Genomic DNA, 26,531 nt, shown 5'->3' with positions numbered 1-26,531 from the left:
AAATATTTACCTGGTCTAATATCATGGCTTATGCCTGGGTTTTTCTGTTTAGTTGATGCCACGGGAAGCCATCAGCTCTCTCTTTGATAACTACACCTGGGCAAGATACACAGGGGACCCTCTGATCCTGGGGAAATCTGCTGCCTGGATCCATCCTAAAGTCAGCGTCTTCATCATCATCCTGCTTTTCTTCCTTGTGAAGGTAGGAAACCCAGCTCACCATAGCCCTTCTCCGCTCAGACTGAGTGTTCCTGATCCTTTGTAAAATAGTTTGTGAACTGCCAGTGAGGAGCTCCTGGGTACTGAATGTAGCAACTGTAGTGGGTTCTTACATCTTTTAATGTGATGTTTGCCCACCTTGAATGCAAGATCACCCAAATTATTAGGGAATAGTTTCCTGGCATTAACATAGTAAGCTCCTTCACTGCTCCCTAGGTCGCCATCCTCATGCATCCTGCTGAATGACCTTTGGTGCCCACTGTGTAGTACTTGGCTGGGAGGACTACATCAGGGAAGTTTTCTCAGGTTCCACAAAAATAAATAATTTAGTAGAAAGCTCTCAGATAATTTGTATTTGGTCTAAATGAAGTCTGATACAGCCTACCTGATATTCCTGTTACAGATAGGAGACAAAGGAAAGTATGCAAGCACAAGCTATAGTTGTGTGAGGCTCAAAGATTTGTTGGCAGTACCATATATTGATGGAGAAATGCAGCTGAAAAGAGTTTTGTTCACTTCTTGGAAAGCAGCAGCAGTTTAAGTGTTCTGAGCTGACATGGTCTGTGGAAGTTGCAACTGTTCAGCCTCTGGAAGGATCAGCTGTGTAACTGGTACGTGACAGAGCAAGAGAAGAGATTTGAAAGAAGAAAACATTATGTTCCAGTGTTCAAAATACAAGTAGCAAGAAAGAGGTTTTCCTAAGGGCAGGGAAATAAAAGGGTAAAAATACAGAAATGGTGATTTGCTTTGTTTCAGAGGAGCAAAAAGCTGGGGCCACCTTGAAGTATCAGTTGAACCTTTCGGTAGATCAGGAAGGGGCATCAGTGATTGACACAGCTGATTCCATCTAAAGTAAAACCAGGATCAAGTTTCTGACAGGCAGTTAAGGGTTCTGTTTCTGTGATTATAGTGTACCAAGCAGATAAGGTCTCATTTACTTGAATAAGAGAGTGATGGACTACATGGTATATCTGTCCTGATTCCCATCTGTTTTCCTTTGGGAGAGCTGTATCCTCAGACACTAGGCTCATTGGCCTTGTCACATTAACTAAAGGCTTTCTCAACTCACTAGAGAACTGCTCCAAGCAGCTTATTTTCTTCTGGATAGATTCAGAGTTGGGATAGACCACATAAAAAAGAAACTGCTGTTTCAACTCTGGGCAAAGGCTTGGTCTGATTCTCCACTGCACTGTAGTCCCAGTTCCCAGCTGTATGTGGCCTGGGTTTGGTACTGCAAAGACAGAGCTTAGTTAGCTGTATTCCACTTCTGCAGCTTGCTGGCCTCCCAGCCGGTTGGGAGCTTCTCCTCTGGAATATTCAAATGGCTTATGGAAGGAAGAGCAGCACTCAGTGTCAAATTGGTGGCCCAACCCATCCTCACAGCATGTTCCTCTACCATGGGCTGAGAAATGCTGTTGTGATGGCTCTTTGTTACCTTTGTAGAGGGCTTTCCTAAATGGCAAACAAAAATTGGCTTCATCCTATAGGGGTTTCAGCAGAAAAGCTGTCTTGGGTGGATGTCCTCTCGCCAAACTGTCTGTCTACAGATTGGTATCTCATCTGTCTATGGCTACAACAATGTCTGCAGAGGTCCTCAAAGGTGGACCTTGAACAGGAAGGATTTGCCCAGTCTGAGGAGAATATGGTCCTGAAACATCTGGCAGTATGGCTCTTGATGTGCTGGACCATGGCTGTCTCCCTCCTATGGACGATACTGCTGCAGCAAGGGACATCTTGCCAGTACACTTTTCTGTGCCAGCTTTTCAAACAGCAGCTTCTCCGTGTTTCCCTCAACTGTGGAAACCTCTTATATTGCCTGAGAAAGTCTGAAGGTATTAGCCTTTGAGGTGTTTGTAAGATTAGGCTGTTGCCTCCAGAAGAAGTCTATATGTGCTGGGCCAAGTCAGCATGAATTGGTCTTAGCAGCACTGGGATGGGTTTCATCATTTTGCCCAACACAGTGATAGCACAAGAGGCCACAGAGACAAGCTAGAATAAAGGAAACTTACGACAGTTGGACTTCAGGAAAAAGTCATCCCGAGTGTGGGTCAGCAGTGGCACAAATGCCCAGAGGAGCTGACCCTGTGAAATTTTGACAAGCTTGTTCTATGAAAATTTAAGCCACTTGGAGCAGTGGGAAATCTCAGCTTCTGAGGTCCGAGGCAAAGGCGCTCTCATGTTCATCCATCCCCTCGGTGACTGAGCTTCCCTGCCACCACAGCAGTCCCCCAGAGGCCCTCGGTGTCGGTGCTGGTGTGTTGCCAGAGCTCCTCCGGCTCCCCCTCACACCCCACAGCTCCTTTACCCTTGGCTTTCTGGCAGAATGGCCAGCTCCCTCAGGACGTGTCTGCTCGTGGGCTCGCAGACTGGGGCTGCGGGAAGTGCCATTGCTGTGCAGTAACACCCGCACCTTCTGCCTCTGTTCCAGTTCTGGATGTCTGTCGTTGCTACCACAATGCCAATCCCCTGTGGAGGCTTCATGCCGGTTTTTGTGCTAGGTGAGTTTCCACCTCCTGCTGCAGCGTGTGGGTCCGACAGCTGAGAGGGTCAGAGACACTGCGCACATGCCCGGTGGGTTTCTTTTAACGGCTGAGGAGTCACCACTTGATGTCTATGGCAGCCTTGGTTAACAGTCCGTATACCAGCCTCCAAGTTTCTGCTTCTGTCATTTTCCCACCCCCCAAATCCAAACGCTGAGGAGAAAATCCCTGTCCTTTTACGCAAGGAGAGCCACACTGTGGGAGGCATGCTGAGCCACGGCCTCCTGATAAACAAGCCAGGCGATCCTGGAGAAGCTGGGCTTGTTCAGCCTGCAGAAGGGAAGGCTAGGAGGGGATCTCCATGGCTTTCACCACCCAGCAGAGTGGGGATAGGGGGGACAGCTGGAGACCTCCATGACAGGTCCCAGTAAATAGGAAGTAAAGGCACAAGTTGCAACAGGGACGTTCTGGTGGGACGTTAGAAAAAAATTGTTTCCTTGGTTAAGGCGCTCAGAAAGGCTGGAGAAGCTCCATCCTTGCTGACTTTCAAGGCTTGTCTGCACAAGGGTCTGGGTGACTTATCTCACTTTGAAATGAGCCCTGTTGTGAGCAGGGGTCAGAACAAGGCTCCCAAAGTCCCTTTCCACCTAAACTCTTCAGTAAGCTGTGACGGTGGGGTGTGGGCATTCACAGAGCGCGCGTGTGAACGGCCTCAGCTGTGACGGGGACTGGCATCGTGTGTACTCGGAAAATATTTCCTCCTACCTGGGAATCACAGATACCACTGTGCCTGGTGTGCCTAAGTGGAAGAATGAGGGGTCAAGTATTTACAGATCTTAGTACATTTTTCGCCTCTTGGAGTCTTAACTTCCATATTTTGTAACTGAGAACTACTCTTTAGTCCCCAGAGTCATCTTAATGTAAGATTTGATTTCGTGTCTGTTATGAAATACTTGAGTGATTGCCCAGCGCAGACTGGGTGTTCCTGAGATCTTAATTCCATAATTGTCAGTGATATTTTCCAGGTGCTGCATTTGGGCGCCTTATTGGGGAAATCATGGCATCGCTTTTTCCGAACGGGATCCTCTTTGATGGTATCGTTTATCAGATCTTACCCGGAGGGTATGCTGTTATTGGTGAGCCCCCATGTCTGTCTTTTCTTCACCTGGTCCCATCCCCATGACTTTCCTGGTTGATGTGAGATGTCGTTTCTATATGACAGTCTTCTCTACTTGTCCCTTTTCCACCCTGCCTGGGAAAGGTGCAGCAGCTCTGACAGGAGCGGTGAGCCACACTGTCTCCACTGCCGTGATCTGCTTCGAGCTGACAGGCCAGATCTCCCACATCCTCCCCATGATGGTGGCGGTCATTCTGGCCAACATGGTGGCCCAGAGCCTACAGCCCAGCCTCTACGACAGCATCATTCAGGTGAAGAAGTTGCCCTACCTGCCAGACCTGGGCTGGAACCACATAAGGTACGGTAGTGAAACAGAGGTGCAGGTGGGGAGTGGCAAAGAAATAAAGAAGAGGTGCAACCATGGGAGAATAAAAGGGCGTAAATGGGGATAGTACTATAAAAAGGCGGCATAGACCTGCAGCAAGAAAAAACAAGCAATGGAGTAGAATTAGGGTTCGTACATAGAAATGGAGAGCAGTCCTTTTTTTTTTTTTCCACAGGAAACACAGGTTTGAATAATCTGCAATGTTACTGAATTTGTATTAACAGTGCCAAACTGCTTCCGTTTAAAAAATTCAAAATCGTGTCCCATTTCCATTTTGTTCTGAATTCAGTGGGGTTTGGATTTTGTTCTCCAGGAAATGTTTGAAATTTCCTTTTATTTGGATATTTCTCTTAAAAAATAATTCAGTTATTCATATACATGTCTTCCTCTCTCTAGTATATATAATATACATAAGTATGTATATATAAAACATCTGTACGTGTATATTTATGTATGTGCTTTTATGGTGAGGGGCAGTGGAGTGGAACACAACTGTAGTGAAAATCCAGTTAATCTGTTTGATCCTGTTGGAAAGTTCTCTTCAGTTACTCTCACAAAACACTATTTAGCAACTGTATTGAGAACACTTTTTAAAGAAGCGGTCATTTATATATTTCTTCAAGGAATTTATCCACTAGACATTTTAATATGATAACTCTTCCCCTCACTGTCCATAAATTCACAGCAAATACAATATCTTTGTCGAGGATATTATGGTCCAAGATGTGAAATTCGTCTCCTCCAACTGTAAATACCGAGACTTGCAAACTCTGCTCCAGAGCACCACTGTTAAGACTTTGCCTTTGGTGGACTCGCCAGGTAAGCAGCATGGAGAAACTGGTCCTTCCTGAAGGCTGTCTCAGCTTAAAAGGCAAATAAACTAGCTTTCAAATTACATGCTATGAAGGAGACAGTGTGACCCACCACATTAAAAAAAAAAAAAAATCATCCTAAAAGTCTTCTGCTATGGATGACGTATAACAGAAGGCTGTTCCAGCTGGTGGGACAGGTAAGCCAGGGTGTGGGCAGCAAAGCAGATCAAGAGGTAAAGGGCTGGGGGGGGGGAGTTTGTGGGCTGCTCTGTGACAGCAGCAAGGGATCTGGTGTAAGGAAAGAGCCTGCTCTGGCTGTGGTGCTGAGGGCTGGCACAGCTAGGGGCTGATGAGCTTCCTGCAGCCCCACAGGGTGCCAGCAGCAGGGCTGGGCGCTGGCTCTTGGGCAGCTGTAGTACAAATCCGAGCACTTTGAGGAGGTTGGAGGGAGGAAGGGGCAGCATGGGGCAGGGGATATTCAAAACCCTGAGGCAGCTTAGTGGCTTCTCTGTTCTGTGTTGCGCAGAGACCATGATCCTTTTGGGGTCCGTAGAGCGCTCTGAGCTGCAGGCTCTCCTCCAGAGACACATAAGCCCAGAACGGCGGCGGCTCCTCAACAGAGAGATGCAGCAGAAGCTGTGCGAAGCACCCTATGACGGGCACAGCAAGGGACCGTGGGCAGCCCTGCCAAAGCTGAAGCACGAATCTTTTGCTTATGTTGATGAGGATGAGGATACGGATGAGAAGGGAGAGGTGAGAGTGAGGAGTGGCGAGATGCCACACAGACTGCCTAGGCAGCCCTAAGGCATTTGGAGAGGCTGAGAAAGAAATGACACAGGGTGGGCTTTGTTCTATCCATGACAGCTGCCTCGGCCCCCAAGTCCTGCGCCCAGTTACCCAGAGGAGCCCAATGGGCCAACAAGTCCTCCGAAACAAACGCCTGAAGCTCTGGAGCCACAGCAGCCCCCAGGTACGGCAACTGCTGGCATGTCCCAGCCATGTCCCCCAGATACAGTAACTGCTGGCATGTCCCAGCCGTGTCCTGCCTGCCTGTGGGAGCTCTCCTGCCACTATGCCTGCCAGCTGCTGCCAGCTGCTCATTTCTCAAGGACAGAGGAGGAGCTTTCTCTGCTGTTCCTGTATTAAAAGTGTTCTGTAATTTGTAAAAAAACAAAACCCACAACATCATCAGTATAACATAACTGGAAATACTTTCTGTTTGTGCCCCTCAGAGAGCTTGGCAAAAGCAGGCCACTCAGGCTGCTTGCTCCCCACTCCATCTTCTGCAATAGCGTTGCCTCGGACACCTTCTGCAGAGTCTGCATGGAAGGGTCCCGTCTCTTGCCCCCTTCACCCTGTGAATGAATTTCCCTGGGAGAACCAGCACAAGAGCTAAACTTTTGTACTTGTTCTTTCTGCTGCTTGGCCACCTCCAAAACCGAGCAGCTTCTCCCTTGGACATGCATCCCTGATTCAGCTACTTTAATGCCACAGACAAACACTGATGTATTGTGCTGTTTGTGTGCCGCCCCAGCCTGTATTAGCCTTGCTTCCAAGGCTGTCTTCACAGCTCGTTCTGATTCGGGTAGCATGTATAGTTGATGCAGGATGGTGGGTTTTTTTCTTTGTGTCTTGAAATATGCACAGAGGTGTAGCCCAATCTTGAGAATGAATACAGGGGATAGGGCTCCGCGGGCTTGTGCTTTCAGGCACCCAAAGGTTAGCATGTAATAGAGCATATACCACTTTCTGGTTCCTTAACACCACCAATGTACAACCAAACCTCTCAGGCACAGGAAAATCCACTTTATGCTTCCAGGGCAGCAGAGTGGTGGGACAGCCATCCACCCTCCTTTCCAAATCGGAAAAAGAGTCGCATCAAAACAAGGACAGTGTGTGAGACGTTTTGCGTGCAGCTGGTAGTGAGTGGCCCAGGCATGCCCAGAGGAATTGGAGCAGGAGCGACTTCGCGAGGCTTTCCCTGCAGTAACTTTTAATTTGGCTCACAGCTGTCACTTTCTGACCAACCATCCTCTGCAGCCTCGTTCACTTCACAGCAGCAGCAAACCCTGTCTCCTCCTCTCTGCTAATTCCTGACTGTCCTGCCTGGGAAAGTAATTCTGCAGTCTTTTGCATTGCCACCATTATACTGTTGGCACAACCCAGGGACTCCTTACCCCTTTGTACCCGTCACAGTCAGGCTGTTGGTATGTTTTGTCTTTTAAGTAGTTTCTAAATTCTCACCTCCCCTTTCCATATTCATCCTACAAACCACATTCTCTTTGTGGACCGCAGAAGCCTCTCATTACAGCAGTTTACACCTTCTGTCAGATTGTTTGCTGTGTTAGTAGTCATGCTTCTCTCTTGGTTGTTTTTTTTTTCAGGGACACTGATTTATGAATATTACCTGCAAGGGCTATTTTGTAATGGTTTGTTCCCTCTCCCTGAGGAAAAGATACTGCATGGGAATATTTGTTCTGGCATGTCCCAGGCACCATCTTACAAATGGAATCTAGGTTGTGGCTTCCCAGCCTGCCTTGGGCAAGAAGATGGGCATGGGGCTTTGTGTCTCTCACTTGTTCTTCTCTCTTATCCATGTGTTTGTTTTCATCCTTCAGGCAATTTCAGGAGTTTGAGGCAACTGATCCAGCAGCTCTTGTGTCATTACAACCGTCCACTTGAAGCAGAGAGTGCCGTCCAGGTCAGGGTTACAGAGAGCCTAGCAGTGCCCCAAAGAGGGAAGGGAATGCAGTGGAAACAGAACTTACTTCTCAGAGCCGTTCAGCGTTGGCCAAAGCGTGGAGGCGCTTATGGTCCTGAACTCTGAGAGCATCAGTGGGGGACCCTCTCCAAGGAGAAGGGCTGTGATTACTGTAAAGGAGTGTGCATCTTCCTAAAGAGCCATCTGTGCTCAGGCAGCAAGGCTACCAGCATGACTGAGTGTGAGCATCTTTTTCTCAGTGAATAACTTAATGCTAATTTGACTAACCTGGAATAAAGTGCAGTTTTATTGCATTTGGCAAACAGTTTTGGCCAGATAAAAATTAAAAAAATGCTTTTGGTTTGTGTCATGTTAGATGCCCTTGGGTTTCTGACATATCTGCACAGGGCTGGTAGATACCATACAGAGCCTATGGAGACCTATCCACTCTAGGGTGGTGCTTGGACCCCATGTGGGATATCTGGGAGCACCTAAAGCAGCACTAGAAGACCGTGTGTAGGCACCTGAATTGCCCCACCAGCATTCCATAGCCAATCTTCGTTGGCCAGGGAAGCACAGCAAGTACAGAGTACACCTTGTAATGTATGAGTATAAAGAAAAACGGAACACTCAGTCATATTCTATTTGGAACAAAAAGGGGACCACATGGGGTGAGGAAGCTGTGCAAATCTTTCCTCTCTGTACTCTGAAACTGTGAGTTCTGTCTGTCCTGAACAGTGTTTTCTCCTACAGGAGCCGGTGGAAGTCATTGAGACAATGAGGCCAGAAGAGGTAAAACTGGGTGCAGAAAGGGAGTGAAGTTAATTGAGTGCTTCTTTTGCCCTTTTCCTATTGCTTGCAATACTTCCTGAACTCCAGCAACCTCCACGATTGCCACACAAAGCCATAGCTAAAGCCATTTTCCCCTTAGAGTTGCACAGTGGGCAAGTCTTGCCCAGTAAGAGCAGAGATCGTTCTGCTAGATGTGCTGAGTAAGGCTCTGACTAATCTGATCTAGCCTGGGAGTCAGCCCTGCCGTGATGCCGTGAGCAGGGTTTTGGGCTAGGGGCTGTCACACGTTCCACCCTCACCTAAATCTTTCTGTGGGTCTGTGTTGTTCCTTCATTTTTTTACACAAAGGAACAAATGTCTTACAATGACAAGGGGAAGATGTGCTCCAAAAGGAAAGAGAAGATGTTCGCTCCTCCTTTAAGCAGGGAGGAGCAAAACCTCACCTTCTCAGAAAACCTCTGAGATACTGGAATTGCTCTGTTTCCATAGGGACTTGACATCTGGCAAGGGATGGGAAGGGAGCATGATGGGAAGGGATGGGAAAGCTGAGGGGGGTGATATAATGGGAAGATGAATGATCTACATCGGAAGGAAGAAGCGTTAAGAGGAGAATGGGACTAGTGTGGGTACACCAGACGGCAACACTGCTAATTATTGTAAGAGTGATTCCTCCTCTTTCCTGTGTCAGATAGATGCTTGGGAACAGCAGGAGCTGAACAAGACTGTGTGCTTTGACAGCTGCCGCATAGACCCTTCCCCTTTCCAGCTGGTGGAGAGAACTTCCCTGCACAAGGTGGGTGCAGATGGCTCTGGGACACACACTGTCTTTCTCCACCCTATCATTGCAAATCCAGTCTATGACTTATTTCTTCTCCTTGCCTTCACCTACAACTACTACTGCCAGCTACTTCCCTTATCCAGGTACAGAAGTCAGTTTGTTCCTTCTGCGGGTACCTCCAGTCTCCTGCAAAATGAAAGGCTACCTGATAAGAAGTCTGAGTGCATTTACTAACACAGCTTTTGGACACCACATAGGATTTTCCAGCCACTACATTAGCAGAAGCACTGTATGCCTCACTGCTGGGGGCATTACACTGGGATTTACACACTGCTTTGTCAGCGTGCAGCATCGGAATGAGTGCTCCTGGGTCTCTCAGGGTGCTTTTGTCAGGGTGTAGAACCTGCCTCAGTGCACAAGAAGAGTTGCTTGAAACCACCCTGTAGCACAGGCTCTTTTCTTGAACCGAGCACAAGGGAGGAGGAAGCTAGATCATACAGCTTCTGGAGTTAGCACAGGATGACGGGACAGAAGCAGTCACTGTATATCAGGTGTAAGAGGGGACCAGCTTTCACTCAGTGGAAAGGGAAAGCAGTCTACTGGAGTGCACAGCGCGTGCTTTTCTTTTGTCAATATTCATTTAACGTGAGTGGTCAGCATATGCCTTGCACAAAATTAACTGATTACTATTATCAAAGCGGTAAGATCTCTGCCTTGAGCAAAACGACAGGTTAGCCTATACTTAAGATGAGTTTGGTGTTTTCTAAGCAGCTGACTGAAGCAGTCTGAAAACCACTGGCATTTATCTTTGAGAACACAGGGGTTACAAGAAATTACCCCTGAAGACTGCAAATGGGGAAGGTTTCATACCTCTTATAAAAAAGAGCAAATGAGAAATTCTGAAGTAACAGGGATGCACAAAAAATGCAGGAATAAGTAATCAAACTATTTGAGGTATGCATAGTTAGAGCTACGTGTGAGAGTGTTGACAATGGCAAGAATATCACAGCTTATGGTGATCAGATTGTATTTAACCAGCCTGATTTTCTTTTACATTAGGGTATAATGTCTTGTTCCTGAGAAATTAGATTTTCCCTAGTTCACTTAAACATGACATTCAACATCTTATGTGATGTTAAAAGAAAGGCAAAAACCAGCTGTAAAAGCATGACTTCATGTAAAGCCACAGGTAAAGCCCAGCTAGAGCTCAGCTTAAAAAACTCAGAGGTTGGAAATATGCCATAGATGAACACTGAGAACACTGAAACTTTCAGAAAGTCTGATCTATAAAGAGCAATAAAAAAATCGGGTATATTTAAGCTGAAGAAAAGATGACAGTATGATAATCTGTCCTTTTGAGACGGCTTTGTAAGAGAAAGGAAGTAACTTGTTCTCGGTGGTCCTGCTGCACTGGATAAGCAGCAACAAGCTTAAGTTTTGACCAGAAAAATTCTGGAAGAGCCAAAAAAGAAATAGTTTCGTGTTAAGGAAAGCACTAGAATAAATAACCTAAGCAGGTTCTGACTTTGCATATTACTATATGATAGCTGAATTTCCAGCACGAAAATTAAGTAGGAGCTGCATAAGCACCCAAATACAGGGTGTTGCACGTGATTCTGTTTGCAGAGCAGGATGGGGGTGACCTCGAGGATGTGCTCCCCATCACCAGCATGCCCCAGCTAGGGCTGTGCGGCAGAAGGACCGAAGGGCAGCGTGTGCTGGCTGCAGAGGGGGGAGGGACAAGGTAGTTTCTCACTGGATACCTGCAGACTTGTGCACCTTTGTGATTCCCATTTCTAAATCCCAAGTCCCAGCTCTAGCATCAAATATCATGTTTCCAAAGTCCCTGAAATGTTTTTTTGTGGTTTTGCTCACAGACGCATACGTTGTTCTCATTACTGGGCCTCAGCCATGCCTATGTAACGAGCATGGGGAAGCTGCGGGGAGTGTTGGCTTTGGAAGAGGTAAGTACAGGTCCTTCCATCTCCTAACCAATTGCACATGTCCTGTGGACCACTGCAATAGCTTACAGGCACTGGAGGATCCAGCAGCAAATATACGCAATTGCTACGTTTTTAATCCAGCATCGAATTCTGAGTCAGCCCTTTGGAAGCCACACAGAGGAATGGATGGCTGTATTTCAGAGGAGGCAGCAGGTGTTGTTTACAGGGATGTGAGATGGTTCATCCTTTTTATGAACACAGGGCTCTTAACTGAGCGGCTATTACTGTCTCTGGAAGTGGTGTGGAATTTATTTACCCTGGAATGAAAAATTACACCACCAGTGTAAAAGGTGATCTGCACAGCCCGTGGAGGTAGAGCTGTGACTCTCTGCTTGTGGCCCCTTTACCCTGGAGGGTAGATGAACTTCTGCTGGGAAGGGCTAGGTCAGCTTCCCTTTATTTTTCTGAACTTTTTCTCTTCTCCCAGCTCCAGAAGGCAATAGAAGGTTCCACACGCTCTGGGGTTCGCCTCCGCCCGCCCCTCGCCAGCTTCCGCGACACCAACCGGACTTCAACCAGCAGCGAGAAGGTCAGTCAGGCCGCTCAGGTGTGGAGCCGGCAGGACAACTGTGTGGTGGCCGCACTGCAAGCAGCGGCTCCGGGCATGGAGAGCCCACTGCCGCCCTGCTCGCACTGCTCCCAGCCCCAGCACGGGTGTGAAGAGGGGGAGTTTCTGGGCTCCACTTATGCCACAGATGCTGAGCTGGAAGAGATGGAGCTGACAGGGCCAGTTGCTGACAATATCTCTGACATCCTCAAGGACATAAGCCTACACTCCACTGACCTGGATGAGGATGAAGATGAGGATGATGATGTCCCCTTATAGCTGGTATGAGGGGCGTAGTCCATCACAGTCTTCACTTGAGCCAGTCGTCTTGTGTTTGCTCCTGAAAGAGAAGCTTTTGGGTGTTCTCTGCAATCCCCACAGAGGATTAATTCATCTGGGAGAGGGGGCATCAGAGCAACCCTCTCCTCTGCTGCTCTCCTTCTGTGCTGCAATGGCTAGGCTGGGCTGCAGGGCTGTGCGGGGGGCAGGCAGGCTGTGGGGTGCCTGAGGGCACCTCATCACCCTCAGGCTTCTGCCGCGCCTTCCTAGCATGGCAGGAGGGATTGTGACTGGGCATGAATGCTGCTGGACACAGTTGGGAAGCTCTGGGTCAATGTGCCACGTGGAAAGTGGGGGAGAAGCAGCTCTTCTCGTTCTCCATGGGTGTCAACCTCCCAGTCACACCTGGCCTGCGCGCACCACTGCAAACAAGCCAGACCTCCAGCCTAGAAGCATGTTGCTGCTTCTGACAGCAATCCTGTCCGTGTTGCTGCAGCTCCTTTTCACTAGCTCTTACCTTGCATCCCCCCAAACATTCCCATGTAGAACATTTTTCCTCTTTCTCAGGTTTTACTCTGGGATTTTCCTGGATGGGGGTGCAGTTAGGAGCTTCTCCTCTGTCCTTTAGCTGAGGCATGCCCTAAAAACAGATGGGAGGAAAACACTTGACCTACATCTCAGGTCTTTAATTCAGCCAGGGCTCTAAGAAAAGCACTGGAAGGGAGGAAAGCCTCTTTGTTTTTCCACCATCTCTGGAATTTTAAAATAGAATGTGAAAATCTTAAGTGGGGGCATCCTCAGTATTGGAGGAAGAGGAGTAAAACAGCATGTATGCACCTATATTTTAAATACCTGTGTTTGTCTCTCTAAATCACTGTTCATGATTTTTACAAATTTAGTCTTAAAATACAAGAACTAAAAAAAACCAATATTATGGAGCATTAGCAGGCTGCCAAGAAATACAGCAGAGGGAAGCCATGTTTTCTAAACTTTGAAAACAGGTCTCTGAAAATTCCTGCTTTCTCTCCTGGTAATTCTACCCTGCCTACTTTCCACATATTTTTGCATACCTCAGATCTGAGAATTCCAGCTCTCACTTTTGCCAACTTGTCTCCATTGTGACTAACAGCAGAGACCTCAACCCTTGTCTGCAGCGTCCCTCTCTATTCCAGTTCTAAATCTGGAGCAGATCTTGATCTGTATCTTGCAAAAAGATGTCTTGTCAGTTTGTGTCATGCATGCAAAACTTTAGCATCCAAAGATAAGATGCTGCTTTGTTTAACTCACTGTCCTTGTGAGGTTTTCTCAGTAAATAAGGCAAAATCAAATTCTGTGTATTCTGCAGCTTTCCTCTAACATTCTACATCTCTTTCTAGCACATTTTTGGTGTGTCATGGCTCTTAGATGCAGTCCCAAACAGCCCATTGGATGTATTTCCACTTACCAGCAACAGAGAAGAAATCCAGACTCTGCAGATACGTTCGTGGGGGGTATTCTCCCAGATGCTGGGCCACATCCCCTTTCCTGGTATTAGGAAAGCATTATCTAACCTAGAGTGACCAGTTTCACCTTCGCAGGTGATTTTTCATAAGCTGTCTCAGGAGCAAGTAAAAAATATCATTACCTCTAACCCAGTCTCCCTAGGAAAATTCCCTCCTGGCTTTAACTCCAAGGATTGACCTTGCACCAGTTCTTCTCTGATGATGCTCATGGGTGGGAGAGTCTGTAACAAACTTAGAGCAGTGGGAAGTCTCCCCAGCTGCTCTCTCGAGGAGAGAGATATTTTATTTTGCTGCCTGGAATTCAGAGCCCACCAACTCTGTATTGTTTTTGACAGGTGATCCCCCTCTACAAGCTAACTGGGTACAGCCTTTCCCTGCCTAAGTGATCGTCAGTCCTCCGAGGATCTCCTGTCCCTCTGCGAGGACGGGGTGATGCAAGGGCAAGGCTGGTGCCCCCCGCTGCAGGGTTATGGCGGGTGCCTGGATGCCAGGTGGTAGCACGGAGCCTCCCTGCCACCTTGGTGTCACCCTCCCCTGCCCACAGAGCACAGGCTAAACTGTTTTTTCTGGTTTTTCTCAGGGAAACTGCAATAGTCCTTTGAATGAGCAGGGCAGAAAGGACGCTCCTTTAAAAACGCATAGGTGTGCGGTGAGCGGCAGCACTCTGAGGCCAAAGCTGGCTGAGGGTCCCCACGCCCTGCGGGAGGACACGTTCCCGCCAGCCCGTGCCTGGTGGGTGCAGAGCGGGGTCACCCCGTGCAGCTCAGCCAAACGCTCGCACCGAGGCCGATCCGACACGGAGAGACTTGGAGGCTGGAGTCTGTACGCCTTCCCCCTCCTCGCTCCCGGACAGAGATGTTCTGCTCTGGTCCCACACTGCTGCGGCATGTGGCAGGAGAGCTGGGCTCTGGCTGGCTGAGAAAGCAGATGGAGTCTAAATCAAAGCCAGAGAGTGTGAGTCATGACAGACAGATTGTGAGCTGGGGGAGACGAAGCTGGAACAAAACCAATAAGCACGGAGAGGCTCAGGGAGCTCCGAGTGAGACGCAGGCTAACCTGGAGAGTTTCCTGAGGTTTGTCACCTGAGAGTACGAGAGCACAGCCGTGTGTGTCCGCATGGGCACACATCCCCCCACACCCACCCACCATTCCTGTTGCCTTCAGCTGTCCCAGTTACCCCAAGGAGCTGAGGAAGCTGGACACTGGGGGTACCGGGGCTCTTCAGAGGTGCTGCTCAACCCATCCCAGCTTGCCCCTGCCCCAGAGCAAAAGCAGCATCCATCTGCACCATCTTCTCACCTGGGAAAGGGTATGCATACGTGAGCCTGTACAGGGTGCCAGGAGGGAACAAAAATCATACTGCAAAGGTGGTTTGCGATGGCTGAAGTATTTCCACCTCCATTGTACCAATAAAATCTTCACTGAGCTGATGCCAAGTACTTTATAGGTGTAAAATGTGCAGTAAACTGACACCAAACCTTTGTCAAGGGAATTCTTCCAAGCTCACACCCTCTGTGGCAATCCCAGTACACCCCCTCAAAGTTTCAGCTTGAAAACTCTGTCCAGCAGACAGTGTCACACTGATCTGTCAGCCCAGAACCTACCCAAACAGCACAGCCTTGGCTACCTACACACAAAAATAATTTTTTCCCCAATCCAAAATATCCCCAGAATTGGTACTGGCACTCTGGCTTTCCCATTCAGTTGGAAGGCCAAACCTCAGTTCTGCCCCCAAAAATCCAAGCACATGCCGTGAAAAACAAGGAGCTCTGGGGCTGTTTTGAACCCAGAAGCTTGCTTTTCTCCTAATAGCATGTGCAGTTGCTTAGAATCATTGTTTTGGGCAGAGATTCATGTTGCGCCAAGCTTGTCACTACCCCTCAAAGCACTAAAACGGAGCTGATCTTGTTCAGCATTTTCAACTCCAAGCACCTGCTGAGCTACATTTGGTGCCCAACATATGATAGTCTGAGAAGAACATGATAGCAAAAAAACTCCATCAGAGCAGAGAATTTTGGGAAAACTCCACCACTATCACCACCAACAAAAAAACTAAAACAAAATCCTCTGACCTTGTATCTTTAAGATAAGGGCAGTCTGAATTGCAGCTAGTTGCCAGTTTAATGATTTCAGTTAACGAAGACAAGAAGTTATCTATTAAATTTTAACCTAGCAAAAAGCTGAACTCTTCCTTTTACATGGCACTTAAATGTGAAAGCAGAAATCTTGGTTTTAAACTCATCAATATAAAGAATCAAAAAAATAAGGAAGACTTCAGGTGAACAAGACAACAGGTAGAGCTTTGGATGGTTATGACAAGGCTGAGACTGGGTCATGAGTCGGATGAAGGAGAAAGCAGATGGAGAGGGACTGCTGGGCAACGAGAACAATTTGCCTGAACGATATAACTTTTTTTGGTTGGCAAATGATTTCAGAGTAGAAAAATTCTAGTTTGCTAACCCTATGGACAAAACCAGTTAGTACAAGCAGAAACAGAGAGACCGAATCAAGAATTCATAAAAAATAACTCTGCCCCCCCCCAGTTATACAAACACTGTACAGAAGTGTGTGTTTTGTGGCCAATGAGTACAAGACAGGGCAATAACCAGCTGAGCAAGTGAAGATCCCTCTTTTCCCATTAGTCCAATCCCAGGAAAGGTATAATAAAACACACACACACTATTAAAAATACTGTCACAACAGGCACTAAGTGGCCACATAAGCAAGGACTGGGCTCAGCTCTCATAACAGTTCAACCAGCACTGGGGACCGATCATTGCTGGTTCCTCACAAAAGCCGTGCCTGGAGCCTCCACTGCGTTAGGAGTCTCAAATAGAGAAAAAACATTTTTTTGCCAAGTGATGCAAAATTTTTTAAGGCTTTATTTGTGGGAGGAAGCTTAAAGTGGTCCTGACCGTAGCCCACTAGCTCTTGTCATGTGCCCCTTGGACACCAGACAGGCGACCCTGGGCACGGGTGCTCACCCCCTCACAAGTGCCACCTTTTCCAAGTCACAGGCATGCAAGAGCTGATGTTCTGCGGCCGTGGGCTGTGCTCTGAGGCACCTCCCCTCCTGCAGCATGCGGGAAGGTGGCAAGTGCTGTGCAGCCTCCCTTGACTCACGCGCTGCTGTGGGCGCTGCTGGCACCAGTGTGTGAGCTGAACGAAACCAGTCCCGGCCAAACCTACTGCCAGTTCAGGCACTGGCCTTCCAAGCAAGTATTTGCTCACATCCCAGCAGTTCTGGTGTGCTGCTTGTGCAAACACCTCATGCTTTGTTGTAAAACCCATTACTGAAACCTATCTAGCCAGCTTGGACTGCACCAGATACAGAGGACAAAGTATGTGGAGGAAGAGTCCAGTAGCAAATTTATAAAGGAAACAAAATGTAGGAGAAATGAAAATGTGAATTGCCTGCTTTATATGAACAACAACCTAAAAGGTACTCATGGCTGGCTATTAATGGAATAGCAACTTAATCATTTGAAGAACAGAAGGTGAAAATACAAGACCTACTGAGATATGTACAGAATCAGAGCCACACAGACGCAAATTAGAAGCTTCTCAGTTTTTCCATACAGAAACAAGTGCAAAGACAGTAATGGAAGGTTTATGAGGAATACAGTTCCAAAAAAAGAATTAATCTGCATCCCCGTCCCCCGCCCCGCCGCCCCCCCCCCCAAAAAAAAAAAACCACACAAAACCTCTATAGTGCAATTTAAGCAAATGGGCTGTGAAAAGAAAGGGGAGCTGTGAGGTGGCTGGATTATGACCAAACATGCCACACAATATTATGCTTAAATCAAAACTCCAGTTTCTCTGGCACAGAAGATATGACCTGAGGGACAGTACAGAAAATACCCTTGCAGCTGGCAAAGTGCAGAGCCAGTGAGGGGTGCAGCAAGAATCATCTTAAGTCCTTTCTATTTACTGTTTTCATTGATGACTTCAAAGTAACGTATGAGAGCTCGTAAGACAGTAACATGAGAGAAACAAATGGTAGGCTTGCCAGCTAGTCTAAACGGAGAAATAAGCAGAAAGTAGAGATCAGAGACAGGGGCAGATAGTGCAGAATGAGGCACGTTGGGGCTATGCAGCTAAATCCAGAGGCGATGTACTTAACTGAGGGATAAATTGAGTCTAGTACGATGGTAAAAGAGTTCTGTCAATGCATCTGAGATGCACTCAATAGCTGGAGACTTTGTAGCATAATGGGAAATTAAGAAAATAAGACATTTCTCCTATGCAGAGGTACAATTTACAGGCCCAGAGACATGTTATTTTCCCAGAGACTCAAGTCTTAAACATATGTGGAATAACGGATTTCATTTGACACTACATGTAAAAAAAAAAAAAAAAAAAAAAAAAAAAAGTGACAATTTAGAGGCTATTTGGAAAAAAAACCACAACAAAACAGGAGCAAGTGCTGAGGGATTTACAGGACTGACTAAAAAAACCCAAACAGAAACCTAAAGGAGTTAAGTATGTGTTGTCTGTAAGTCACAGTTAATTATATGAACATAATTAAGCAGACATACCTACCAAGGGGTGGGTGGGAATCTATTCAGTAGCAAAGGCAGGTAAACTGAAAGGAAGGAAATAACTTCAAACAGAACACAGAGAGCAGCAATCAGCTACATAGTCCTGATAGTGAAATATACTGTGCTTCGGCAGGGCAGCTGGCACTGCTCAGCCCCTGAAGAACCAGTGGCAAAGTACAAGTCTCTTCACAAGGCAATAGGTATCCTTTATGGCTAGAACTTAAAATTCTCATATGCTAAACAAAGTGCTACTGGACCTGGCCTGACACCCTAGACCAGCAGCAGACAATACAGCGATGCTGGAAGTGCAGATACTCCTTTCCCTCCAGGTCGACCCATTCCCTGGCTGCTACGAGCCGGCAGACGGAGAGGCACGGGTGTCAAGCCGCAGTGTAAGCGCAGGGTCCCACCGCCCAGTGCCAGCGCCTCTTGCAGCCCCGCATCAGACAACTCCTGCGCCCTGTCCTAACCCGCCAGGGTGAAGCTGCCGCCCAGCTCTGTGCCAGACATGTCTGCACGTCACCAACATTGGGGCAGAACTGACACGTGCCATCCGGAAAATGCTGTTTCAGTGCAGCAGCAAAACTCAGCCTATGCTAAGCTAGGCGATCCTGTCGACGTGATGCTGCCCATCATCAAATCTGCCACCACGGGCTGGGATTCGTGTCAGGGTAGCCACAGGCACGCAGGAGATTTTAGCCCTGTGTAGTAAAACACATGATGTTCTTATCTTCTTAATGAGAAATAGCGTATCATGTATTCCCTACCCTGGGATGCTCTCCAAGCCACTGTGGATCCTTTGCCATGTCCTGTGTCAGACTATCTCATGGAGACCCACCCCCCCTTCCTAGGGCCCTCCTTCCTCAGACGCAACTCCCCTGGATCCAGTCCCACAGAAATAAAACACTTCCACCAGCCAGGATGGCAAGACCACATTCTGTTTAATAACAACTCCATAAAGGACTGTACATGCTGTTTTGAGCTACCTCCCTTCCTTTTCTGTGGTTGCTGCCACATACAGGCATGGAGGTGTATAGTGCCATATAGTTTCCTAAGTCTATATGTAGTGGGTGTACGTGTATGTATGTTGTTGTACATGTATGTATTTATATATATCTTTGTAGAAGTGTTATAAGTCACATTATCAAAACATGCGAAGTATATCCAACAAAAATTTTCAGGCAAACATGTTTTGGAGCTGGAAGACCAAAGGCAAATCAGACTCATTTTAGTTATTAAGGGCCAGTGTGGGACAAGGTAGGGATGAAAGCTTCCAGGAGTAGGTCCCTTTTCTCTTGTTTTACTTCCATCCAGTACTTTCTTTCCCCCACAGACATCAGGGCGCCTCTGTAAACACTAGCTTGAAAGAACACACATAATCACTAGCACCCTCCATCTAGCAGAAAATGCATACAGGCTTGGGAGAAGCTCTTTCAAATTGCTTTGCAGCACCCTCCGCTGTCCCACCTGCTTATGCCAAAGCAGTTTCAGATACCAAGAACACAACGTTTGGAGACCCGAGCCTTTAGTTGCTTTCAAACATGTTTCAGGGATCCATTCCGCACGCCACCCCTGAGACTCCCATCCACCACCCTTGTACCCCCCAAATCTTCCATCCGTACCCTCCCGCATCTGAAAAGAGCCAAAACGAGAAATCCTGTTCCCTGTAAAATTACTTTTATAGTGTAGGGATTCCCAGAGGCCTCCAGTCATGCACAACATCCACAAATCAGAGAAGAAAAATTGAAGCCAAACAAGAATATATACCTGCAAAAGAGCTTTTGGCTTGCTACATTGCTCACACATGCAGTGTCTGAAAAGAAGGGAAGTCCACCTGTGCTTGCCTCATGGGAAGCTGGCAGAGCTCTGGAAGGGGGTTCTCAACATTTCAACCTCCAACTCATGACTAGATTTCCATGCCCAATGAAAATGAATCCAGAAGGCCACCGAACCCGGACTTAGATACCTCATTAGGAGGAAAACCGGTACCTTTACCTTATTAAAAGTAAATCTTGGTGCACGATCTTGTCTCCATAATGGAGAAAAGTCTTTTTAGATGTTTTTTGTCTTGCTGGCATGAATATTTGATCCCTTATGGGAAAGCAAAAACAAGACTAGGCTCCAGAGGGCATTTAAAATGTCCCCAGTCAAAGGAGATGAGGCAGACCCTCAGCAGCATTCTTCCCATGGAACATCGCAGCCCCTCTCCTCCCGAGAGACAGCAGCGGCTGCTCAGCCTCAGGTAAGTCCTGCCCACGGCAGGGGGCTGGAACTGGATGATCTTTAAGGTCCCTTCCCACCCAAAGCATTCTGTGATATCTGCACTGAGAATATTCTTGAACAAGTCTTTACAGTTCCGGTAAATGTACTCTTGCTCAGAGAGCCACAGCGTGACTAAATTTTTCCTCTTCCAACGATATGCATCTGCACTGGAAAAACACATCACGTATTTATTTTCTTCTGCGCAGACCAACACTGACAATCACAAAGCTTCTCTCGATCTCCAAGGAAAAGATAACACTTTGTTCTGCCTATGCTGGGGAAAGACCTCAGTGCAAGGATGTAAACAGACCCCAATACCCTAAGCGCAGGTCCTCCACCTGTTACCACCATAACCATTTGTGTTCAGCGCTGCCCCAGCCGCCTCACAAAGCTGGCCATGCTGCTGGGCCAGCAGCGTCCCCCGGCCTTGCCCAGGCTCCAAGCATGCTCCGAGGTGCCGGCCTGGCACAGGCGCCCAGCCACGCTCTGCTGGGGGGGGGGGAGTTGCTGCTGCTTAGCCTGGGGAACACCTACAGTACAACAGAGGCACCCGATGTTGACCCCATAGCTCATGTTCAACTCTGTGCTCTGATGACCATAGACTGTCCTACAGGTACATTTAGTTGTAACAGGCACTACTTCACTCAGATTTTCCCTGAGCCATGGCATAGAAACCTTTCCCAGTCACATTGCTACGGGGGAGGAGAATCAAAGATTAAACTGTTACTTATCCGTATTTTCCTAGATGTAAGGGCACCAGCTGCTGATAACCTCTGTACTGGAATGGCTTTGTCCCCGTCCCATGCCCCCCACCTTTCTTTTCCTTTTTGTTCTAGAAAAAGTCAAACAGCCAGCTTGGTTAGAGTTGTCTGAACAAGGAACATGGGAAATTCCATCTGGGAGAAATTAGAAGGAAGCACTTAGGTTATGCCAACATTGCTCTGCTCTCTACAACATTTAGAGGTGGGTTTATTTTGGTTTGTTTCTCCTTCTAGGCAATTACCAATGCAACAGTTAAGGCAAACTGAGCTAAATTTAGGTATTTGGGGTTTCCATGGAGAACAGAACTCACATTAATTTCATTTGAACAGCATCTGAGTACTCATTTGGTGTATTCCTTATATGATTCCCCTGAAGAATTAAGCATGTTGTGAAGTGTTTTTCAAAGATGATGAAAAAGAAGCCAGTAGGTGCCTAAAGTCAAGGAGGATTCTTTCCTATCACTGTCCAGCAGAGAGAAGCACGGCTTGGACCAAGGAGCACCATAACCTGTGCCAGCCCCGCAGCCGCAGCTTGTGTAGCGACTACACTTGAGCCGGTTCTGCCTGGAGTCTGCCGTGAAGCTTCCTACCTGGGTTGTGCAAATGTAAGACACTAAGCTTTTCTTGATCTTCTTCTCAAGCCCTTCTCTCAATGCCTTCCCTCTCTGGCTAGCCTTCTCCTTGCTCCTGCCCAGCGCACCCAGAGCTGTCCACAAGCCCACGCTGTTGCACGCTGCCCTGCCTCACCGCATCCTTCATCCCCCTGTTGCATGCAGAGAACAGTTTGCTTCTGTCCAGTTCTCTTCTCTAAGCCTACAACTAATATTTTTTTAGTTGTTGTACACAGTACATCATGCACAGACTCTGCGTAGGTGTGAAGTGCCATTCTGGATCTCGCTAGATTGGAACTCACTCAAAGACGGGGACAGATGTCACCTCCAGCAGCTGTGCCTCACTCCTGCACAAGGCTCTGCCACTTGCAAGTACATGAGGAGACTTACCAGTCAGTATCTTTAGCTGCCGTGGAGTGTAATCACTGAGTGCATACCAGATTTGTGCATGTTAATTTTATTAATTCTATGTGTATATCAAGTTATTCATCTCCTCCTGCCCAGTTGCAAGGGTCTATCTCAAAGGAGCCTTTGGATGGGGAGGGAATAGTGAAGGAAACAGCAGGACATTAAACAACAACAGAGACCAAAGCAGATCCAGCCCATACTACAAATTCTGAAGAAAACACCAGGAAAGGAAGGGGGTAGTATGTCCTCCCTGGTACCCCAGCTGGGTTTATTCTTCTCAGACAGGTATTTCACAGTCAGCTTAAGCCAGTTCAAGTTGCATATGCAACCAAAGGAATATTCTTCAACATAACCATCTGCATGTTGTGCCAGCCCTCAGTGGCACTTGCCTCACCAAGGGAACCAATACAAGGAGCTGATCCCTCAAACCCTTATTTTGATAGGGGAGTGGGTTAGTTCTTAATGGGGCAGTTCCCAAGCAGCCAAACAGGCAATGACGCTGGTGCTCCTTCAGCAGCAGAAGCACACAGATCACGGTGATGAAAGGGAGGAGGCATGGCAGCTCCTTTTAGCAGCTTAGACTCACCATGAAGATGCCATTTCAAAGTGCACTTTCCCAGTTTCCCTAATGTGGCCTAAAGGCGGGCCAGCTGCTGAGACGAGTGCTTTCTCTCTCTCTGCTCATATCTGGTCCCTCTTCACTTTCCTAGTAGGGTGGCAGTGCCCTGGCTTGCAGTGGGGTCAGCTGTGCATCAGCATCCCCACAGGGCAGCAGGAGGCCAGCAGAGCCAGGGCTGCCCCCTGCACAGCAGCTCACCGTCCGACCAGCTTAGAGGTACGGTTAAACTCTGTTCTCTGTGCAACACCACCATCGTGGGCAACGTTAAAGTTTTTAAGGGGGAAAAGCAAGCATGTGACTTGTCAGCAGCTTCCCAGAAGATGATGATTTACAGGCACAGAAACAGAAAGCAGCAGATTGACTTCTCCATCCCAGAGCCTGAGGCAATGGAGTTGAAGGGAATGCACAAGGCTTGTAAAGAAAGCTTAAGACTTACATAAAAGAAAACCCTATGAAACAGTGTAACTGGTCAGATATGAGCAATTAGGTGAAAAGGAACAAGAGAGGATTTTCTCGCAGTGGAAGCTGAGGCCTTTTTCACAGGGTCACTTGTGTTCAAGCCTTACTTGGCGTTCAGCACAATCACTTCAACAAGCTCCTGTTGAAGACCAGGGCTTGGGGCGAAAGATGAGAACCTTCTACCTCCCCTGCTTCAAGAAAATCCAGAATTTTTATGTATTGCAGCTCTGCTTTACAAAGGGTTTGTGTAAATGAGCAGCAGGGCTGGGTTTCTCAGTAACTGTAGATCAGGGATACTGAGCTTACCTTTCCTTCTTATTTTCAGCCTCATAAATTCAATTTGGCCTCTGAGTATTTGGATGGACTCTCTCCAACATCCCTCCTCACCAGGATAAAGGAATTTCAGGCCAAGTTTTGCTCACAGAGCACCTGTGCTGTCCATATGCTTGAATAGGTGTAGCTATAGAACAGCAGCTTTTCTGGGAAACGCACAGTAGGTTCCAGGTCCCTCTCCCTGTTATTGGGTATGCACGAGCAGCAGGCCTGTTGCATAAGAAAAGGCCAGCTTGTACAGACCATCTTCCATTTTCACAGAGCTTCAAACTGCCTCCCAGTTCAGCTCTGGATGCCCACTCAGGCAGCAAGTGTGGACGGGCAGACCTGCTCCCGCCAGCCACGCTCCTGGCAAACGCAGACACAGTTTTCAACTGTGGAGAGGTAACGGAAAATAGCCTTTGCTTTTTTTTCCAGGAAAAAGGCTGAAATTTAATTATTCACATAAAGTCAAGACTGTTATGAAAAAAATGTACAGAATTTAGTAAGCTTGAAAGTTTTTGTGGAGAGTAGTGGTCAAATCAGCCTAAATTCACAGAGAACGAGAGTCTATCTACAAGTTGCTAGAAATCAGGTTATGGAATTATACAGCAGGGTATAATTCCCTATCCTATTCCACAGGTTAGAAAACTCTACAGAAAGGTTTTCTCTTCCTATTGAACTCCACAGAATTTTCTATAAGGTCCTTTCCCCTCCCCCCCCCCCCCCATTTTTTCCCATGTAGATAATTCCCTGTCACTGCCTTGCACAGAGACAACATACATCGTTCAGACATCAGTCAGACATCTTAGCAAATGTACCACGTATCCACATTAAAAGAAAAAAACGAGTTGACCCACTTGTCGCAGTCCTATAAACAACACAGAGGGATCATGAGAAGCTACTCAGAAAGTTGCTGTAAACAGCCAGATTGGTCCTGGAGAGGCACGTGGGAACAAAAAGGTCTGGAGAAGAAAAAGCAACGAGCCATCCAAACCTCCTCCACAAAGGAACACACCCAACCACTTTTGTTTCCCTTTTTTAAAAGGGAAACCACTTTGTTTTCCTTTTTAAAAAAGAAATAAGGAAAGGTTAACACTTACTCATTTGGCACCTGCCCCGTCTCCCTGTCCTGGCTGGTGGGATTCCTAGGCCCGGCTCCACCACTGGTCCCAAGCCAGGTCAGGACAAGGAGCCAGCACTGGCCCTGCAAGAGCTGCAGGAGCTCATCTTTACCAAGCTCTCCCACCCAGGGGAGGAGCACCTGAATGTGTAAACATCCTTAAAAAGATACTGGAAGGTCATCATTCAGGAGAGGAGCTACCTCCTTAGAGAGATGTAAGCAAGCCCAAGCACATGGGTAAAAAAGGGTGGTCACAAAACCTCTTCTATCTACACCAAATTACCAGTCTTACTTAAATATCCCAAAGGTCTTTCCTTTAGAGGTGCAATGGAGAGGGATGACAGATCCGCTCAAAGTGGATGTGGCTGGAAAGACTCTGGCAGTGACAGAGGAGACCCCCTTCATGCAGCTGCCTGGGTGGGTGGGAGAAAGCAGAGTAGGGTGAAGTTCTACCTGAGAGTCCCGTTCGTACGCTTCATCATTCCTGCTTTTCTTGCCAGCAGCTGGCTGAACTGTGACACTTGATTATATTACTTCAGACACATTTTATTCTCCTCAGACATTCTTCCCTGCAAATATGCTGGGACTAAACCTGAATCAGGGAAGGAGCATGTGTCACTCTCCTGTCACCCAAAAAATACACCAAGCCTTAAGAGGAGGTAAAGAGGCAAAGGTGTAATTAATTAAACAGGGTAGAAATGAGTCAGAGTAAGTGAGAAGGAGTTGCCCCTGGGACAGTATGGCAGTGTCCAGGCAAATTCCCTTCTCTAGTTCATCAGATTGCGCATCTGGTCTAAGCCCGTGCTTTGCTGATGCTTCCTTGCAAGAGGTATTGCAATTAAAACTCAGCACTTGGGTTATCTCTGTTCAGTCCTCCAGCAAAATCGATAACCTTGTACAATGTTTTCTTTTGCTTCTCCCCCTGTTTATTTTCAGGTGAGAGCTCAAAAGGCAGCAGTTTGCTGAATTTCCTTTCAAAACCCCTCCCCCTCAAAAGGACATTTGTAGAAACATGGCGAGGAATTGCAAGAGACCAAAACCCCCCTAGTCAACAAACCATATTTTTAACAACAACAACAAAAGAAAATAGAACTTGTACGAACAGGAAAAACTTGAAATCAGCTTTCTCCACTCCTAAAAAAGAGATGGGAGGGAAAAACAAACAGTCCAAGTACTGAGCATTATTTACACTGCTTGGGGATAGGAAAACAAAAGAAGAAAATATAGGCAGGAAAAAGAAATAAATAGGAGGAGAAAACTTCCTCTCACCCCTTTTCCTCCAGCTACATTTGGCACTGCAGAAGGAGTGGCAGAAATGGGAAAGGTGCAGTAATTCTCCTAAGTGGCGACTGGAGTACAAGCCTTTCCCACTGTTAATTGCATCGTTAGGAACACTTACCCAGCAATATAAAAAGGTTAAAAAAAGCAAAAACTGAAAACTCTAATGTAAACTGGATATCTGTGATCACACCGTTCCTGGGTCTGCTGCCTGCTCTCTGGGTCTCCCCACACTGCTGGCAAGGGAAAAGGCAGGAGGATACAGCAGCAGCACCAGGATGGACGTGTTCTCAAGCTCCCTGCCAGAGTCAGCTTTTTATGAGTGTCTCCGTAGCTGAAAATGTCCTTTCCACTGGCATCCAGTGCCCAGTCCCAAAAGGACGCACCACTCTTGCCAGCTCCTGGGAAGGTAGAAATTTCAAAGAGAGAAACAAATGAAAGAGACCGAGGCATGAATATCTGAGAGCAGGGCGAGACTCGTATCTGCATCCATCCTTCCACACCACAAGAGCCATGCCCACAGAGCCACAGCATCTGCACCG

General features: G+C 47.3%; 1 protein-coding gene across 1 annotated transcript in view; it reads left to right on the top strand.

Annotated features, from left to right (window-relative positions):
* The window catches only part of CLCN1 (chloride voltage-gated channel 1), a 69,388-nt gene extending 55,947 nt beyond the window's left edge, over positions 1 to 13,441 (top strand). The window contains exons 15-26 of the mRNA XM_037387806.1: positions 53 to 202; positions 2,648 to 2,717; positions 3,725 to 3,835; positions 3,961 to 4,174; positions 4,887 to 5,020; positions 5,540 to 5,766; positions 5,878 to 5,983; positions 7,632 to 7,714; positions 8,468 to 8,506; positions 9,195 to 9,299; positions 11,162 to 11,248; positions 11,715 to 13,441. Of these exons, the coding sequence (XP_037243703.1) occupies positions 53 to 202; positions 2,648 to 2,717; positions 3,725 to 3,835; positions 3,961 to 4,174; positions 4,887 to 5,020; positions 5,540 to 5,766; positions 5,878 to 5,983; positions 7,632 to 7,714; positions 8,468 to 8,506; positions 9,195 to 9,299; positions 11,162 to 11,248; positions 11,715 to 12,113 (1,725 nt within the window). The 3' untranslated portion in view covers positions 12,114 to 13,441. The remainder of the gene's footprint in view (positions 1 to 52; positions 203 to 2,647; positions 2,718 to 3,724; positions 3,836 to 3,960; positions 4,175 to 4,886; positions 5,021 to 5,539; positions 5,767 to 5,877; positions 5,984 to 7,631; positions 7,715 to 8,467; positions 8,507 to 9,194; positions 9,300 to 11,161; positions 11,249 to 11,714) is intronic.
* Positions 13,442 to 26,531: the final 13,090 nt, after the last annotated feature.

This window comes from Falco rusticolus, chromosome 5, assembly GCF_015220075.1.
Source record: "Falco rusticolus isolate bFalRus1 chromosome 5, bFalRus1.pri, whole genome shotgun sequence".
In the NCBI taxonomy this organism is placed as follows: domain Eukaryota; kingdom Metazoa; phylum Chordata; class Aves; order Falconiformes; family Falconidae; genus Falco; species Falco rusticolus.
The sequence above is the reverse complement of the archived record's forward strand: the minus strand, read 5'-3'. Positions and strand labels throughout refer to the sequence as shown.